The sequence below is a fragment of the Pongo pygmaeus genome, chromosome 8, assembly GCF_028885625.2.
Source record: "Pongo pygmaeus isolate AG05252 chromosome 8, NHGRI_mPonPyg2-v2.0_pri, whole genome shotgun sequence".
Taxonomy (NCBI): domain Eukaryota; kingdom Metazoa; phylum Chordata; class Mammalia; order Primates; family Hominidae; genus Pongo; species Pongo pygmaeus.
In genome coordinates, this window is record NC_072381.2 from 108,606,974 (window position 1) to 108,626,428 (window position 19,455).

At 43.7% G+C, this 19,455-nt stretch overlaps 1 protein-coding gene and 1 non-coding gene across 2 annotated transcripts in view; both read right to left on the reverse strand.

The window, feature by feature from the left end:
• Positions 1 to 1,590: 1,590 nt before the first annotated feature.
• The window catches only part of PCGF6 (polycomb group ring finger 6), a 47,802-nt gene continuing 29,937 nt past the window's right edge, over positions 1,591 to 19,455 (reverse strand). Inside the window, exons 9-10 of the mRNA XM_054435973.2 lie at positions 12,975 to 13,061; positions 1,591 to 2,756 (exon numbers count right to left, since the gene is read on the reverse strand). Coding sequence (XP_054291948.1) covers positions 2,700 to 2,756; positions 12,975 to 13,061 — 144 coding nt within the window. The 3' untranslated portion in view covers positions 1,591 to 2,699. The remainder of the gene's footprint in view (positions 2,757 to 12,974; positions 13,062 to 19,455) is intronic.
• LOC129007005 (U11 spliceosomal RNA) lies at positions 11,233 to 11,365 on the reverse strand. Its single transcript, XR_008492187.1, has one exon. It is a non-coding gene; the product is annotated as a U11 spliceosomal RNA (small nuclear RNA).

Below are 19,455 nucleotides of genomic sequence, written 5' to 3' on the forward strand. Positions count from 1 at the left end.
TGAGACCAGCCTGGCCAACATGGCAAAACCTGCCTCTACTAAAAAAATACAAAAATTAAGCCAGGCTCAGTGGCTCACGCCTGTAATCCTAGCACTTCGGGAGGCTAAGGTGGGCGGATCACGAGGTCCATGAGGTCAGGAGTTCGAGACCAGCCTGACCAACATGGTGAAACCCCGTCTCTACTAAAAATACAAAAATTAGCTGGGCATGGTGGCGGGTGGCCTGTAATCCCAGCCATTCAGGAGGCTGAGGCAGGAGAATTGCTTAAACCCGGGAGGTGGAGGTTGCAGTGAGCCGAGATCATACCACTGCACTCCAGCCTGGGCAACAGAGCAAGACTCTGTCTCAAAAAAAAAAAAAAAAAAAAAAAAAATTAGCCATGTGTGGTGGCACAGGCCTGTAATCCCAGCTACTCAGGAGGCTGAGGCACAAGAATCGCTTGAATTTGGGAGGCAGAGGTAGCAGTGAGGTGAGATCATGCCACTGCACTCCACCTGGGTGACAGCCTTAAGACTTGTCTCAAAAAAAAAAATAATAATAATAATCTGTAATGTTGAAAACAACCAAATCTGGGTTCTAAAGACAATAATCTTAACATCTCTTCAACTCTCGGTCAACTCACTTGTTACAAGTGGCACATTCTAAGTAGCTACTAAAGATCAGGCTTTTTTGAGACAGTGTCTTGCTCTGTCGCCTAGGCTGGAGTGAAGCGGCAGGATCATAGCTCACTGTAGCCTTGACCACCCAGGCTATTGATCCTCCTGAGTAGTTGGGACTACAGCCATTCACCACCATGCCCAGGTAATTTTTTTTTTTTTTTTTTGTAGAGATAGGATCTTGCTATGTTGCCTAGGCTGGTCTTGAACTCCTGAGCTCAAGTGATCTGCCCACCTTGGCCTCCCACAGTGCTGGGATTACAGGCATGAGCCACCATGCCTAGCTTATTTTTTATTTTTTTTTTGAGATGGAGTCTCACTCACTCTGTCGCCCAGGCTGGAGAGCAGTGGCACAATCTTGGCTCACTGCAACCTCCATCTCCTGGGCTCAAGTGATTCTCCTGCCTCAGCCTCCCAAGTAGCTGGGAATACAAGCACACACCACCATGCCCAGCTAATTTTTGTATTTTTAGTAGAGACGTTGGCCAGGCTGGTTTCAAACTCCTGACCTCAAATGATCTGCCCGTCTGGCCTCCCAAAGTGCTAGGATTACAGGCATGAGCCGCAGTGCCTGACCTGGTTTTTTTTTTTTTTTTTTTTTTTTTTTGTGAGATGGAGTCTTGCTCTGTCTCCCAGGCTGGAGTGCAGTGGTGCAATCTCGGCTCACTGCCGCCCAGATTCAAGCAATTCTCCTTCCTCAGCCTCCTGAGTAGCTGGGATTACAGGTACCCGTCACCATGCCCAGCTAATTTGTGTATTTTTAGTAGAGACAGGGCTTAACCATATTGGCCAGGCTGGTCTCGAACTCCTGACTTCAGGTGATCCACCTGCCTCGGTCTTCCAAAGTACTGGGATTACAGGCGTGAGCCACTGCACCCAGCCCTGGCCTGGTTATTTTTTTTTAAATCCACAGTAAACACTAACATTCCCAAATAGGTTAAAATACATTTTTATTAAATGTTAGAATAAATTTATACACAATTCACAAATTCTTTATAAAGAATTGCCAATCTTTGTCCAATTTTGTAGTAGTCTCTATACAGATTCAGAAATTCTGCTGTTAAACAGGATTTATAAAATATTTCTTTTAGAAAGCATCACAATGCTAATTTTAGGCAAATAATGTTTTAAAACTGAAGTCTTCGCATGGAGGTGAGCTCAAACACCCTTATTCTTTATTGCAGTGATGAAATAATGAGAAAAATAAACATTAAACTGACTTACTAAGAAAACAATGAATAAGTAATTCTGTAAACTTCTCAAATTCTCCTAAAATTTTTTATTACTTTCAGAAGCAATACTATTGCAAGGTATCAACAACCACACTATGTACCCAAATAAAATGAATGTCAGAAATAAAAATACTGTCACAAAGAAGCACCCCTTATTGGAAGATGTATTGAAGAAGTCTTATTACACTGAAAGTTTATGTCACAGACCATAAACTCAGAGTCTCTTCACACATAATAACAATTCATCCATTTTGAAATGAGTAACTTCTCCTTTGTAGCGTTGCTAGTATAAAAAAAGATACAGGTTCAAAATATGCTGGCAACATACAAAAGTGGCCAATAGTTTTGGCCTTTGAGAGTACACCCTGCAGTTTAACAAAGACTGGCTTTGAATCTTCCATTCAAAAGCACACTTCTCTTCCAAAAAGATGACTGCCCAACTGATGCCATCCCAGAGAGCAGATATCCCAACCACCAACTTGAAATGGCTGAACAAAGAAATCTAACCGATTACTTCAAAGATGGGAAGCAAAATCAACGTCAAGGTATTTAAAATCATAAGAAATTTTAAAATTCAATTTTTGAAAAATTTCCCCTGAGCTTTGGCTGCTTTTTATATAGTCTCTAGTAACAGATGCATTCCATCGTTCCAAGTTGTACTTATAAACGCTATAATTCTTGGTGCTAAAAATAGGTAAGTTATGTCTTGAACAGCAAAGTGGTAGCAATTACATTTCATGGAAATCTTTGGTGAGATGCAGTCCTGCAGAAGCCTCCTTTGTTTCCCTCCTCATAATGTGCTTAGAATCTTCAAGTTATCTTCAGAGGAGAAACCACAAGACCATAATGAAGGACAAGCAGACCATCCTGAAAAGGGGAGAAAAAAAGACGATTTTGCAGTTCTTTCAAACCAGTAATGCAAATGATCAAGTCAAAGCTGGCTTATTTTTTTTTTAATAATCTAACACTAAGGTGAAATTCTTTAATTTAAAGAAAATAAGTGGACCATATAGTTTCTTATTCACCAAACACTCCTTGTGAATGTGCTTTTTTTTTAAGACGGAGTCTCACTCTGTTGCCCAGGATGGAGTGCAGTGGTGCAATCTTGGCTCACTGCAACCTCTGCCTCCCAGGTTCAAGCAATTCTCCTGCCTCAGCCTCCCAAGTAGCTGGGATTACAGGCACCCGCCACCACACCCAACTAATTTTTGTACGTATGTATTATATGTATGTGTGTATATATTTATTTATTTATTTTTCGAGTCGGAATCTTGCCCTGTTGCCCAGGCTGGAGTGCAGTGGTGCGATCTCTGCTCACTGCAACCTATGCCTCCCAGGTTCAAGCAATTCTCCTGCCTCAGCCTACCGAGTAGCTGCAATTACAGGTGCGTGCCACCAGGCCCAGCTAATTTTTGTATTTTTAGTAGAGACAGGGTTTCGCCATGTTGGCCAGGCTGGTCTTGAACTCCTAATCTCAGATGATCCTCCTGCCTCAGCCTCCCAAAGTGCTGAGATTACAAGCGTGAGCCAGAACACCTGGCCCGACACCCAGCCCCACTTTTTTTTTTTTTTTTTTGAAGACAGGGTCTTGTTGTGTTGCCCAGGCTGGAGTTCAGTGGCCAAATCTGGACTCACTGCAGCCTTGACCACCTGGGCTCAAGCAATCCTCCCACCTTAGCCTCATGAATAGCTGGGACAATAGACACGCACCACCACCAGACTCATTTTTGTATTTTTTGTAGGAGACGGAGTTTCACCATATTGCATAGGCTGGACTCAAACAATCTGCCTGTCTCAGACTCCCAAAGTGCTGGGATTACAAGCATGAGCCATCTAGACCAGCCTGTCAATGTGTCTTTTTAATGACTCTCAGGAGCCAATTCTGAAACTATCATGTAGCCATAAACACAAACTGGAGTGCAGTGGCGCGATCATAGCTCACTGCAGCCTCAATCTCCCAGGCTCAAGTGATCCTCGAACCTCAGCTTCGCAACTAGCTGGGACCACATGCATGTGCCACGATGCCTGGCTACTTAAAAAAAATTTTTTTTCCCAGTATAAACGAGGTCTTGCTATGTCACCCAGGCTGGTCTCAAACTCTTGAGCTTCAAGCAATCCCCCCATCTTGGCTTCCCAAAGGTGGCATTACAGGTGTGAGGCATGCATTCAGCCCAGACTCTTTTTTTTTTTTGACACGGAGTCTGGCTCTGTCACCAAGCTGGAGTGCAATGGCGCAATCTCGGCTCACTGCAACCTCCGCCTCCCGGGTTCAAGCGATTCTCCTGCCTCAGCCTCTTGACCAGCTGGGACGACAGGGGCCCGCCATCACGCCTGGCTGATTTTTGTAATTTTAGTAGAGACGGGGTTTCACCATGTTGGCCAGGCTGGTCTCGAACTCCTGACCTCAGGTGATCTGCCCACCTCAGCCTTCCAAAGTGCTGGGATTACAGGTGTGACCCGCTGCACCCAGCCCTAGACTTCTTAATAGACTATTTAAGCATTAGATTCTCCTAAAAAAGACTCAACTACTACAACGCATCACAGATCTGTTCATTTCCACATAAACGCAGCTCACCACTATAATAATTGCTAAAGCTTTGAAACACTTACTCATTTAATGAAAGCCTAAAATATATATGTTTTACTTCTTCCTTAAAGAATGCCCTCAGCTGGACGCAGTGGCTCATGCCTGTAATCCCAACACTTTGAGAGTCCGAGGTGGGCGGATCACTTGAGACCGGGAGTTCAAGACCAGCCTGGGCAACATGGTGGAACCCCTCCTCTCTACTTATATAATTTCTTTTTTAAAAAAAAAAGGAAAAATAATTTTTTAAAAGAGTAAAGAATGCCCTCAGGGCAGTTGGGCAACTTAACCCCCATACTATATGATTCCAGATGCTATGTGTCCAAGTCTTTTTATCTACTTTTTGTGGGGTTCTATCTCCTTTCTTGATACCAGGTCTTAATTCTTTGGCTCTCACCAAGGCTGCATCCAGCAAGCAATCCACCTTTTTTTTTTTTTTGAGACGGAGTTTTGCTCTTTTGCCCAGGTTGGAGTGCAATGGTGCGATCTCGGCTCACTGCAATCTCCGCCTCCTGGGTTCAAGCGAATCTCCTGCCTCAGCCTCCTCAGTAGCTGGGATTACAAGCAGGCGTCAACACCCCCGGCTAATTTTTGTATTTTGAGTAGAGATAGGGTTTCTCTATGTTGGTCAGGCTGGTCTTGAACTCGCGACCTCAGGTGATCCGCCTGCCTTGGCCTCCCAAAGTGCTGGAATTACAGGCGTGAGCCACAACGCCTGGCCGCAATCCACCTTTTTTTTTTTAAGGGACTATTTCTAATTTCCTGCAGACTGGATAACTAGCTAAAAGGAAAGGTCATTGGGAAATGTGCCACAGACCTGAATTGAGCAACACAGAGAAGGGGTTGCAGCTCACATATCCTGTATTTCCAGTGCTGCTCTGGCTATTACTCTCTTTGGCTTCTTTGCTAAGCTTTTCCATGGCTCCACTTCCTCACTCTTCAACTCACTGCAATCTGGTTTGTGTTCCTGGCAATTACAGTAAAAACTCACCAGAATTCTAGAAAAAGGTTCACAAATTCAAGTGCCCATAAGGGCCAGGCCAGTAACATAAATGAATACATAAGTTAGGTATGTGAAGTCAATAGAGAATGTTGAAGACCAGTGGTAAACCAGAGAGAGCAGATGTCTATCTAAAGAAATTTAAACTCAAGGCCAGGTGCAGGGGCTCACGCCTATAATCCTAGCACTTTGGGAGGCCAAGGCAGGTGGATCACCTGAGCCCAGGAGTTCAAGACCACACTGGGCAACATAGTGAGACCCCATCTCTACAAAAAATACAAAAATTAGCCAGGTGTGGTGGCACATGCCTATATTTCCAGCTACTCAAGAGGCTGAGGTGGGAGGATCACTTGAGCCTGGGAGACAAAGGTTGCAGTGAGCCAAGATCATGCCACTGCACTCCAGCCTGGGTGACAGAGCCAGACCCTGTCTCAAAAAAAAAAAAAAAAAAAAACAAAAAAAAAAACAACAATTAAACTCAAGGCCAGGTGTGGTGGCTCATGGCTCATGCCTGTAATCCCAGCACTTTGGAAGGCTGAGGCTGGAGTATCACTTGAGCTCAGGAGTTCAAGACCAGCCTGGGCAACAAAGTCAGACCCATTTCTACAAAAAATAAAAAAATTAGCCAGTGGCACACCTCTGGTAACCAGCTACACGGGAGGCTGAAGCAGGAGGATTGCTTGAGCCCAGGAGGTTGAGGCTACAGTGAACCATGTTCATGCCACTGCACTCCAACCTGGGCAACACAGCAAGACCACACAGCAAGACCCTGTCTCAAAAAAAAGAAAGAAAGAAAGTTTATTTCATTCATTTGTTATTTTGAGACAGGGTCTTGCTCTGTCACGCAGGCTGGCATGAATGATCAGAGCACACCACAGCCCTGAACTCCCAGGCTTAAGTGATCTTCCCACCTTAGCCTCCCAAGTAGCTGGGACTACAGGTGCATGCCACCATGCCCTGCCAGTTTTTGTATTTTTTGTAGAGACAGGGTTTCAGCATGTTGCCCAGGCTGGTCTCAAACTCCTGGGCTCAAGTGACCCTCCCGCCTCGGCCTCCCAGAATACGGGGATTACAGGTGTGAGACACCATGCCTAATCTGAGTACATTTTATGATGCTTGCACAATCATTAAATTGCCTAACAATGCATTTCTCAGAACATATCCCTATTGTTAAGTGATGCATAACTGCATATATATTTGCAGACTTAATGACTATGGTTTATTGTGGAAATCTTTATTGAATTTTTAAAAATAAAATTAATTAAAAATGTTCTTTTTGGCCGGGCATTCTGGCTCACGCCTGGAATCCCAGCAGTTTGGGAGGCTGAGGCGAGCAGATCACTTGAGGTCAGGAGATCAAGACCGGTCTGGATGTCTAGGCAGAAGCCTGCTGCAGTGGCAGAGCCCTCACAGAGAACCTCTACTAGGGCAGTGTGGAGGGGAAAAGTGGGGTTGGAGCCCCCACATAGGGTCTCCACTGGGGAACTGCCCAGTGGTGCTGTGAGAAGAGGGCCACTGTCCTCCAGATCCCAGAATGGTAGATCCACTGAGAGCTTGCACCCTGTGTTTGAAAATGTCATAGGCACTCAACACCAGCTCGTGAGAGAAGCCATGGGGGCCAAACCCTGCAAGGTCACAGAGGTGGAGCTGCTCAAGGCCTTGGGAACCCACCCTTGCACCAGTGTACCATGGATGTAGGGCAGGGAGACAAAGGATATTTTAGAGCTTTTTTTTTTCTGAGACAGAGTCTTTCTCTGTTGCCCAGGCTGGAGTGCAGTGGTGTGATCTCTGCTCACTGCAACCTCCACCTCCCGGGTTCAAGCAATTCTCCTACCTCAGCTTCCCAAGTAGCTGGGATTACAGTAGTGCACCACCATGCCTGGCTAATTTTGAGCTTTAAGATTTAATGAGGGCCAGGCATGGTGGATCACGCCTGTAATCCCAGCACTTTGGAAAGCTGAGGCAGACACATTGCCTGAGCCCAGGAGTTTGAGACCAGCCTGGGCAACATGGTAAAACCCCATCTCTACAAAAAAATACAAAAATTAGCCAGGTTTGGTGGTGTGCACCTGTAGTCCCACCAAGCTGGGAGGCTGAGGTGGGAGAATCACTTGAGCCCGGGAGGCAGAGGTTGCAGTGAGCCTATCACGCTACTGCACTCCAACCTGAGTGACAGAGAGAGAGACTCCATCTCAAAAAAATAAATAAATAAAAATAAAAAAATTAATAGCTGCTGTTATGTGTTTCAGACTTACATGGGGGCATATAACCTCATTCTTTTGGCCAATTTCTACCTTTTGGAATGAGAGTTATTTGCCCATTGTTTATACCCCCATTATATCTTGGAAGTAACTAACTTGTTTTTGATTTGACAGGCTCATAGGCAGAAGGGACTAGCCTTGTCTCAGATGAGACTTTGGAATTTTGAGTTAATGCTGAAAATGAGTTAAGACTTTGGGGGACTATTGGGAAATCATGATTGTCTTTTGAAATGTGAGGACATGAGACTTGGTGGGGAGGAGGGGGCATGATTTGGGTGGAATCATATGGTTTGGATCTGTGTCCCCACCAAATCTCATGTTGAATCGTAATCCCCAATGTTGGAGGTGGGGCCTGGTGGGAGGTGACTGGATCACGGGGTTGGATTTCTCATGAATGGTTTAGCACAATTTCCCCTTGGTACTGTCCTCACAAAAGTGAATAAGGTCTCGTGTGATATGGTTGTTTAAAAGTGTGTAGCACTTCCCTCCTTATTCTCTTTCTTGCTCCTGGTTCCTATCATGTTTTTGCCTTCAGCCATGATTGGAAGCTAAGCTGCTATGATTCTTGTACAGCCTGCAGAACTGTGAGACAATTAAACCTGTTTTATTTATAAATCACCCAGTCTCAGGTATTTCTTTATAGCAATGCGAGAATGGACTAATACAGTATGTGAATTACATCTTAACAAAACTGTTATTTTAAAAAACAGAGTTCAGGCATGGTGGCTCACACCTATAATCCCAGCACTTTGGGAGGCTGAGATGGCTGATTGCTTGATCTCAGGAGTTCAAAACCAGCCTGGGCAACATGGCAAAACCCCATCTCTACAAAAAATTTAAAAAATAGCCAGATGTGGTGGTGCACATCTGTAACGTCTGTTGTCCCAGCTACTTGGGAGGCTGAGGTGGGAAGAGATTAATTGAGCCCCCCAGGTTGAGGCTACACTGAGCCATGATTGTGCCACTGCATTCCATGCATTCCAGGCTGGGCAACAGAGTGAGACCTTGTCTTTTTTTTTTTTTGAGACAGAGTTTTGCTGTTGTTGCCTAGGCTGGAGTGCAATGGTGCGATTTCAGCTCATTGAAACCTCTGCCTCCCGGGTTCAGGCAATTCCCTGCCTCAGCCTCCCAAGTAGCTGGGATTACAGGCGCCCGCCACCATGCCTGGCTAATTTTTTGTATTTTTAGTAGAGATGGGGTTTCACCATGTTAGCCAGGCTGGTCTTGAACTCCTGACCTCAGGTGATCCCCCCACCTCGGCCTCCCAAAGTGCTGGGATTACAGGCGTGAGCCACCACACCTGGCCCGACCTTGTCTTAAAAAAAAAAAAGAAAGAAAGAAAAGAAAAAACTAATCTCCAGTGACAAAATCAGAACAATGGTTGCCTTGGTGCTAGGGAGAAGAATTAACTGGGAAACAGCATGAGAGAACTCTCTGGGAGTGACAGAAAGGTTCTGTATGTGAAGGAGGGGTTTCAGTTAAACAGATAGGTATTTGTTGAAACTCATGCATTTCATTATATGTCAATTAAAATATATCATATGTACATTATGCACCTATAACTATGCATATGTGTATATTTTCTGCTTCTTCCAAGGAATTGTACAATTTGCATTAAGAAAATAATTCTTGGGAACAGATTGTGAGGACAAGAAAAAAACAAAGATAATTCTTATAATATTCACATCTTCTTCTGAGCAGTTGTTCCATTGAGACAAATGAACATAGGCAATTATACGAAAAAAAAAAAAAAGAATTATATTTCTTTTCTTTCTCTTTTTTTGAAAAAGGGTCTTACTCTGTCGCCCAGGCTGGAGTGCAGTGGTGTGATCATGGATCACTGCAACCTCAACCTCTCGGGTCAATCAATCTTCTCCCCCCTCAGCCTTCTAAGTAGTTGGGACTATAGGCATGTGCCACCACACCTGGTTAATTTTTGTATTTTGTAGAGATGGGGTTTCATCACGTTGTCTAAGCTGGTCTTGAACTGTAGGACTCAAATAACCCTCCTGCCTCAGCCTCCCAGGTAACTGGGACCACAGGTATGCACAACCATGTCTGCTAATTTTTCTATCCTTTGTAAAGATGGGACTCGCTATATTGCCCAAGCGAGTCTTGGAACTCCTGGGGTCAAATGATCTTCCCATCTTGGCCCCACAAAGTGTTGGGATTATAGGAACAAGCCACTATGCCTGGCCAAGAATTACTTTTCTTTTCTTCTTGAAACGGAGTCTTGCTCTGCCGTCCAGGCTGGAGTGCAGTAGTGCGATCTTGGCTCACCGCAAACTCTGCCTCCTGGGTTCAAGCGATTCTCCTGCGTCAGCCTCCCGAGTAGCTGGGATTACAGGCACCTGCCATCACGCCCAGCTGATTTTTGTATTTTTAGTAGAGATAGGTTTTCAGGATGTTGGCCAGGCTGGTCTCGAACTCCTGACCTCAAATGATCTGCCCGCCTCTGCCTCCCAAAGTGCTGGGATTACAGGTGTGAGCCACTGTGCCCGGCCTCTTTTTTTTTTGTGACATGGTCCTGCTCCGTTGCCCAAGCTGGAGTACAGAGCCACTCATGGGTCATTGCAGCTGTGACCTCCCAGGCTTGAAGCAATTCTCCCACCCCGCCTCCCAAAGTGCTGGGATTACAGGCATGAGCCACCACCGCACCTAGCCGCATTTCTTGTCTTTAATAGAGATATTTACCATATGTTTTCTATACGTAGATACACAAAATGTTTGTCCTTGTGTTATAATCACCCACAACATTTAATACAACAAACCAATCACATAACATAGAAACAGTGCATCACACCACACAGCCCTAAGAGGGAGCAGAAACCTGGATTTACCCAACAGGCCATGACTGTCAGCCAGGTGTGGTGGCTCATGCCTGTAATCCCAGCACTTTGGGAGGTTGAGGTGGGCAGATCACTTGAGGCCAGGAGTTTGAGATAAGCCTCGCCAACATGGTGAAACCTCATCTGTATTAAAAATACAAAAATTAGCTGGTGTGGTGGGACACCTATAGTCTCAGCTACTTGGCAGGCTGAAGTACTAGAATCACTTGACCCCAGGAGGAGGAGGTGCAGTGAGCCGAGATCACGCCACTGCACCCCAGCCTGGTGACAGAGCAAGACTCTGTCTCCAAAAAAAAAAAAAAAAAAAAAAAAAAAAAAAGTCACGGTTGGGCACGGTGGCTCACACCTGTAATCCCAGCATTTTGGGAGGCTGACGCGGGCAGATCAGGAGGTCAGGAGATGGAGACCATCCTGGCTAACACAGTGAAACCCTGTCTCTATTAAAAATACAAAAAATTAGCCAGGTGTGGTGGCAGGCGCCTATAGTCCCAACTACCCGGGAGGCTGAGGCAGGAGAATCCCTTGAACACGGGAGGCAGAGGTTGTAGTGAGCTCAGATCGCACCACTGCACTCCAGCCTGTTGACAGAGCAAGACTCCGTCTCAAAAAAAAAAAAAAAAGTCACAACTGTCTAATTTACACAACAAATAAGGGCTCCATGACCAATGATCACCAGCTACCCAAGTACCAAAAAATCATGCTTCTGAAATCTCTTGATGTTGATTCTGGCACCAAGAGCAAACGATGCCCTATGTGTGCCACTCACAGCAGAAGCTCTTTTTTCCCAAGAATTATATTTCTAGCAAACAAAAATTTGTTTGAGAGTTCATCAAATCTTCATTAGTACTTCATAAGCTTCTCAGAGTCATATAGCTCTTAAAACAATTTTCATGGCTGGGCACAGTGGCTCACACCTGTAATCCCAGCACTTTGGGAGGCCCAGGCGGGTGGATCACCAGAAGTCGGGAGTTAGAGACCAGCCTGACCAACACAGAGAAACCCCATCTCTACTAAAAACACAAAGTTAGTTGGACGTGGTGGCGCATGCCTGTAAACCCAGCTACTTGGGAGGCTAAGGCAGGAGAATTGTTTGAATCCGGGAGGCAGGGGTTGTAGTGAGCCAAGATCACACCATTGCACTCCAGGCTGGGCAACAAGAGCGAAACTGTCTCAAAAAAAAAAAAAAAAAAAAAAAAAAATTTCCACTATAGGTTCAGAAATACATTAGAATATGTGGTCCTATTTTCTCTCCATTAAACTTGTAGATCCTATCTTGGTTTTTATTATTTTGACTAGGAGACTTCACATTATATTCCCACTCACATTATAGGTTAATTAAAACATCAAAATAGTTACCTTGAGTTCTTATCTACTGTACAAGAAAAGCTAGGTGAATCTCTAAAGCAGGGGTGTCCAATCTTTTGGCTTCCCTGGGCCACACTGGAAGAACTGTCTTTGGCCAACATAAAATATGCTAACACAGGCTGGGCGGAGTGGCTCACCCCTGTAATCCCAGCCCTTTGGGAGGCCAAGGTGGGCGGATCACTTGAGGTCAGGAGTTTGAGACAAGTCTGGCTAACATGGTGAAACCCCGTTTCAACTAAAAATACAAAAATCAGCCGGGTGTGGTGGCGCATGCCTATAATCCCAGCTATTAGAGAGGCTGAGGCAGGAGAACTGCTTGAACCTGGGAGGCAAAGGCTGCAGTGAGCTGAGATAGTGCCATTGCACTCCAGCCTGGGCAACAGATCAAGACCTTGTCTCAAAAAAATGCATAAATAAAAATACAATATACCAGTACAAACAGTAGCTGACAGAAAAAAAAAAAATCTCATCACGTTTTAAGAAAGTTTATGAATTTGTGTTGGGCCCCATTCGCAGCTATCCTGGGCCACATGTGGCCTGAGGGCCACAGGTTGGACAAACTTGGCTCTAAAGCCTAATAAGTACTTGCAAGTTTTTCTTCAAATGTCCTTCTGGATGTATTGGCCTAGAAGCCTTCAAAATCGTATTATAGCACTGGACAGGCGGAAAAAAACAAGGCTTTTAGAATCAAACTGCCTAGAGTCTGAGCCCTGTCTCACCCACTGACTGTAGGAAGTTATATGTCTTTACTGTATCTCAGTTTCCTTTATCTTTAAAATGGGAAATAAAAAACTGCCTGCTTTCTTAGAATAATTATGAAGAATAAATAAGCTAATCTACATAAATTACTTAGAACAGTACCTGACACACAGCAAGAACTTGATAAATATTAAATATAATTATTATTTATAGTGTAGGTAATTTTAAGAGTATTGTAGAATATTTATGGAAACTTACTGATAACATGGAACTTTGTTCTTTCACTAAGTAACTTATCTGTTAGACATGGGTATGTCTATAACCTACCTGCATTGCTGCATCACCTATTGCACGTCGGATTTCCCTTAGAGTTTGATACTGCTCCAACAGGTGATCACCACAGATGATATCTACCTATGGACATGAAGAGAGTATTAGATTGATTTCTTGCTTCAAAATACCATCTGAAGAAATGAGGAAAAAAAATCAACATAAATTGTTTCCAAACTAGATTTTGTAATTTTATTTTAGACTGATTAAACACTCTTGAAAAGAGAGTTTTAGAAACTTTTTACAGAAGTAAATAAGGTAACATGGGAAGAGCATTAGAGGATACAGCAGGACAACAGCACAGTATAATTGATATTCAAAATGATTTCCCTGAATCTCAAAGAAATTAAGTCATGTTAGATGTATTCAACGTCAGGTAGCAAAGGAAAGTATATCTTTTTAAATATCTGTGATAAAAATTATTAAGGGCGGGCGCAGTGGCTCACGCCTATAATCCCAGCACTTTGGGAGGCAGAGGCGGGCAGATCACCTGAGGTCAGGAGTTCCAGACCAGCCTGGCCAACATGGCGAAACCCTGTCTCTACTAAAAATGCAAAAATTAACCAGGCATGGTGGTAATCATGGTGCCTGTAATCCCAGCTACTTGGGAGGCTAAGGCAGGAGAATCACTTGACCCCAGGAGGTGGAGGTTGCAATGAGCCGAGATCATGCCATTGCATTCCAGCCTGGGCCACAGAGCGAGACTCTTAAAAAAAAAAAAAAAAAAAAAAATCATTAAAAAGTATTAATGCTTAAAAAGGCAATCATCCATTATTTGAAAAAATTCTCTTAGGAGGAATATCTCATTTTCCAACAATGCCATATAAATCACAGTACAACACTGACTTAAAGTTCACACTAAGGAAACTGTTTTGTAGACGGAACAATTTCAACAAGGTCTTTTCAGCCCTTTGGTAATTGCAAAGCTCCAAGATATATCTTTTTTTTTTTCCCCCCAGACAGGGTGTCACTCTGTCACTCAGGCTGGAGTGCAGTGGCCCAATCATAGCTCATTGCAGCCTCAAACTCCCAGGCTGAGGCAATCCTCCCACCTTAGCCACCCAAGTAGCTGGGACCAGAGGTGTGCACCACCACATCTGGCAAATTGTGTGCTTGTTTGTTTTTTGTTTTTGTGGTGGAGTCTCGCTCTGTCGCCCAAGCTGGAGTGCAGTGGCACAATCTCGGCTCACTGCAAGCTTCACCTCCTGAGTTCACGCCATTCCCCTGCCTCAGCCTCCCGAGTAGCTGGAACTACAGGCGTCCGCCACCATGCCCAGCTAATTTTTTGTATTTTTAGTAGAGACGGGGTTTCAGCGTGTTAGCCAGGATGGTCTAGATCTCCTGACCTGGTGACCCGCCCACCTCGGCCTCCCAAAGTGCTGGGATTACAGGCGTGAGCCACCGTGCCCGGCCAATTGTGTGGTTTTCTTTTTTCAATTTTTGTAGAGACAGGGTCTTGGTATATTGCCCAGGCTGGTCTCAAACTCCTAGTCTTAAGTGATCCTCCTGCCTTGGCCTCCCAAAACACAGGTGTGAGCCAGTGTGCTCCCGCCAATACTGACTTTTATATAGAATTCTCTAGAGAGAATATTGTTGTATATATACATTTTACTAAGACTCTACTATACTTACTTGCTAAGATAGAAATGCAAATCTTTAATCTTTCACTGAGTACTACTCCCTTCCTATTACCTTAAAATGGGGTTAGATCCTCAACAGCCTCTGTGTGTGTGTGTGTGTTTGTGTGTGTGTGTGTGTATATATATATATATATAGTGAGAGAGAGATATATATCTCACTTAACTGGCTCCATCTCCTAACATTACTATTTAGATTATGGTATGAAATTTCTCCTTGTCTTCCATACCAGAATGTCACCTCTGCTTCCTCTTTCTTCTTTTCCTTTCTTCTTACATGCAATCAATTACAAAGTCCTATTGCTTCTTTCTTCCTATCTCTTGAATTCATATCATACCTTTCAACTACTGCCCATAGGCTTAAACCACTAAAACCACCTCCTAGCCAGACTTCTTATCTTCAAATACTGTTTACTCCAATAAATTCTATACACTGTCAACATGTTAAACTCTAAAAACTTTCAGCATGGTTGGGAAACAACAGTAATAGCAGCTGAATTTAAATGAGCAGCCACTATGTACGATAAGTTACATATGTATTTGATATGTGTTATCTAATCCTCATATTCCTATGAACTAGGTAACTACAATTCCGAATTTTACAGATAGGGAAACTAAGAAGTGAAGACATTAAACTTTCCTGAGGTCACAAAGCTAGTAAATAGCAAAGTTCAGATATAAACCCAGGTCTGTCCAAGATCTAACTTTTTCCAAAGCCTAAATGCCATCTCAGGGGTCGGCAAACCGTTTCTGCAAAGGGCCAAATAATAAATGCTTTAGGCTTTGTGGGCCATAGCATCTCTGTTATATCTCTTCAATTCAGCTGTTATAGCACAAAAGCAGCCACGGTGTGGCTGTGCTTTCAATTCATTTTGCAAATACCACTCTGTCAATTTAAAAGCTAGTAAGTCTAAAATCCAAAAGTTGTTACTAATCTGAGATTATATAGAATTATGAGATAGAACCCGGGTTGGCATACTCAAGGGCCAAATCTAGCCTGTCACCTGTTTTTAGAGTGGTATTTCCAAAATGACTTAAAAGTAATGATACGAGATCTTGCACACAGAACTTAGATCCATAAAAAATTAAAGAATTTGGTACCATCATTGTTTTATTAATTTTTTTTTTTTAAGACAAGAGTCTCACTCTGTTGCCCAGGCTGGAGTGCAGTGGCACAATCTCAGCACACTGCAACCCCTGCCTCTCAGGTTGAAGCGATTCTCGTGCCTCACCCTCCCGAGTAGCTGGGATTACAAGGGCGTGCCACCATGCTCAGCTAATTTTTGTATTTTTAGTAGAGATGGGATTTCCCCATGTTGGCCAGCCTGGTCTCAAACTCCTAACCTTAGGTGATCTGCCCACCTCAGGCTCCCAAAGTGCTGGGATTACAGGCATGAGCCAAAACACCGGGCCTATGTTTCATTAAATATTTAGCAATCCAAAAACCATCACTCTTAGTGGGCTTTACCACGTGGTATACATTCATGGTATTATTACTATATTTTCAACTTTGAATTTTTACAGATCTTTAAATTTTTTGTAAAAAGCTTTACAAAAATCTTTAAAAAATAATTCACTGTAACAAATTCAGAAAACACAGAGGTGCTGGGTACTGTGGCTCTCATCTATAATCTTAGCTGCTTGGGAAGCTGAGGCAGGAGGATTGCTTGAGTTTGAGGCAATGAGATATGATCGTACCGCTCCACCCCAAGCCTGGGTGACAGAACGAAACCTCATCTCAAAATAAATAAATAAAAAGACAGGTATATAGTAACAAACTTAAAAAAAGTGTAGAAAGTAGAATGATAAATCCTCACTTCAATCCTAGTCTCTAAAGGGTGGTCAGTTTCTTTTTTCTTTTTTTTTTTGAGACGGAGTTTTGCTCTTGTTGTCCAGGCTGGAGGGCAATGACACAACCTTGGCTCACTGCAAACTCTGCCTCTCCCGGGTTCAAGCAATTCTCCTGCCTCAGCCTCCCAAGTAGCTGGGATTACAGGTATGCATCACCATGCATGGCTAATTTTGTATTTTTAGTACATGGGGTTTCTCATCTTGGTCAGACTGGTCTTGAACTCCCGAACTCAGGCGATCCGCCCACCTCAGCCTCCCAAAGTGCTGGGATTACAGGCATGAGCCACCGCACCCAGCTGGGGTTGGTCAGTTTCTAAGAGTTTGATGTGTATGATCCTAGAATGCTATGTGTGCATGTGGGTTTTTCTGTTATTCATTTTTTGCTTTAAAAAAAAATGGGATCAACTGGGTGTGGTGGCTCACGCCTGTAATCCCAGCACTTTGGGAAGCCGAGATGGGCAGATCACCTGAGGTCAGGAGTTCGAGACCAGCTTGGCCAACATGGCAAAACCCTGTCTGTACAAAAAATACAAAAATAAGCTGGGCATGGTGGCAGACACCTGTAATCCCAGCTACTCAGGAGGCTAAGGCAGGAGGACGACTCGAATCTGGGAGTCAGAAGTTGTAGTGAACTGGGATTGCGCCACTGCACTCCAGCCTGGGTAACAGAGGGAGACTCCATCTCAAAAAAAAAAAAAGAAAAAAAGTCCGGGTGCGGTGGCTCACACCTGTAACCCTAGCACTTTGGGAGGCCGAGGCGGGCGGATCACAAGGTCAGCAGTTCAAGACCAGCCTGGCCAAGATGGTAAAACCCTGTCTCTACTAAAAATACAAAAAAACTAGCTGGGCATGGTGGCGGTCGCCTGTAATCCCAGCTACTCAGGAGGCTGAGGCAGAGAATGGCTTGAACCTGGGAGGCGGAGGCTGCAGTGAGCTGAGATGGCACCACTGCACTCCAGCCTGGGTGACAGAGCAAGACTCCGTCTGGAAAAAAAAAAAAAAAAAAAAAGTTGGTTTTGTTGGCACTCGCTGTCTAACAACTACCAAATTGCAGTTAGAAAACTTTTCATATTAGTGTAGGAAACTTTTTGCAGGCCTAGTTCCTAGATAGCCAAAGGCCAGCTTTGTAAGCAGGCCCTTCTAATGACAGCAGCCTCAAGGCTGATACGTTAACTCTTTTGTGCATAATATCTTACCCTCTGGAGTATCAAGAAGAGATAACAAAAATATTTTTGAATCTCAGAGCAGAAATCAGACCATGAAAGTAGTCTTATTAAAAGGAGAAAAAGTCTTCATCTTTTTAAAAGCAAGATCATGCTAGAGCTTCCAAGTTAAGATTTTTCAATCAATGTGCTTTGATAAGCCACACTGGCTCATTCCTTTGATCATACATACTCTTCTTTTCTTTTTTTTTGAGATGGAGTCTCACTCTGTCACCCAGGCTGGAATGCAGTGGTGGGATCTCGGCTCACTGCCACCTCCGCCTCCTGGGTTCAAGTGATTCTCCTGCCTCAGCCTCCCGAGTAGCTGAGACTACAGGCGTACCACCATGCCCAGCTAATTTTTTTTTTGTATTTTTAGTAGAGACGGGGTTTCACCATGTTGGCCAGGATGGTCTCGATCTCTTGACCTTGTGATGTGCCCGCCTCGGCCTCCCAAAGTGCTGGGATTACAAACGTGAGCCACCAGACCTGGCCATACATACTCTTCTTTGCTACTAAGTTCTTTTTTTCTGTGAGTCTGGCAAATTCCTATCTGTTCTTCAAACCCATTCCTGAGTTAAATCATTCACTTTTGTGTTATCTCTACTGTTGCATTCATTACATCCTATTGTTAGTTAGTTGTTTACTTATATATCTTTCCTACAAAACTCTGAGTCCCCTGATGGCATGAATTTTGTCTCATCTTTGTACTCCTAAGGTCAAATACATAGACCCTCAATTTAGTAACAATATATAATAAATGGTATGGAAACATCATATATTAGTCCTTAAAAAATTATTTGGAAACTAAATTTAATAGAAGGCTTAATATCATACACCAAGTAAGTAACAATAATAAATAACCTAACTTTTTTGAGACGGAGTCTTGCTCTGTCACCAGGCTGGAGTGCAGTGGTGTGATCTTGGCTCACTGCAACCTCCGCCTCCCGGACTCATGTGATTCTCCTGCCTCATCTTCCCGAGTAGCTGGGACTATACAGGTGCGTACCATCATGCCCAGCTAATTTTTGTATTTTTAGTAGAGATGGGGTTTCACCATGTTGGCCAGGATGGTCTCCATCTCTTGACCTCGTCATCCGCCCGCCTCAGCCTCCTAAAATGCTGAGATTACAGGTATGAGCCACCGTGCCTGGCCAACCTAACTTTTAAGATGGAATTAGTTATGGCAGGATTAACAAAATCAAATATCACATCTTATAGAAGAATTTTTAGTGATCAATGTGAGGTATATGTTCTAGATTTCATCTCATAAAAGCAAAATAAGGTCTGAATATCAAAAAAAACAAAATACAATAAGACATCAAAGAGTAAATACCACTAAATCAACCACAGTAACCCTGAGACACTGGAGTCTCTATGAGAAAGAAACATATTTGGATAATTATTGATCTCTAAATTTTAAATGAACTTAAATCTTTCTTAAGAACACATGATGGCCGGGCACGGTGGCTCACGCTTGTAATCCCAGCACTTTGGGAGGTGGGCAGATCATCTGAGGTTGGGAGTTCAAGACCAACCTGGCCAACATAGAGAAACCCTGTCTCTACTAAAAAAACTACAAAATTAGCCAGGCATGGTGGCGCATGCCTGTAACCCCAGCTACTCGGGAGGCTGAGGCAGGATAATCGCTTGAACCCAGGAGGTGGAGGTTGCGGTGAGCTGACATCATTGCGCCACTGCACTCCACCCTGGGCAAAAACAGTGAAACTCTGTCTCAAAAAAAAAAAAAAAAAATCTGTATTTTTTAAACTTTCGGAATTGTCTTGT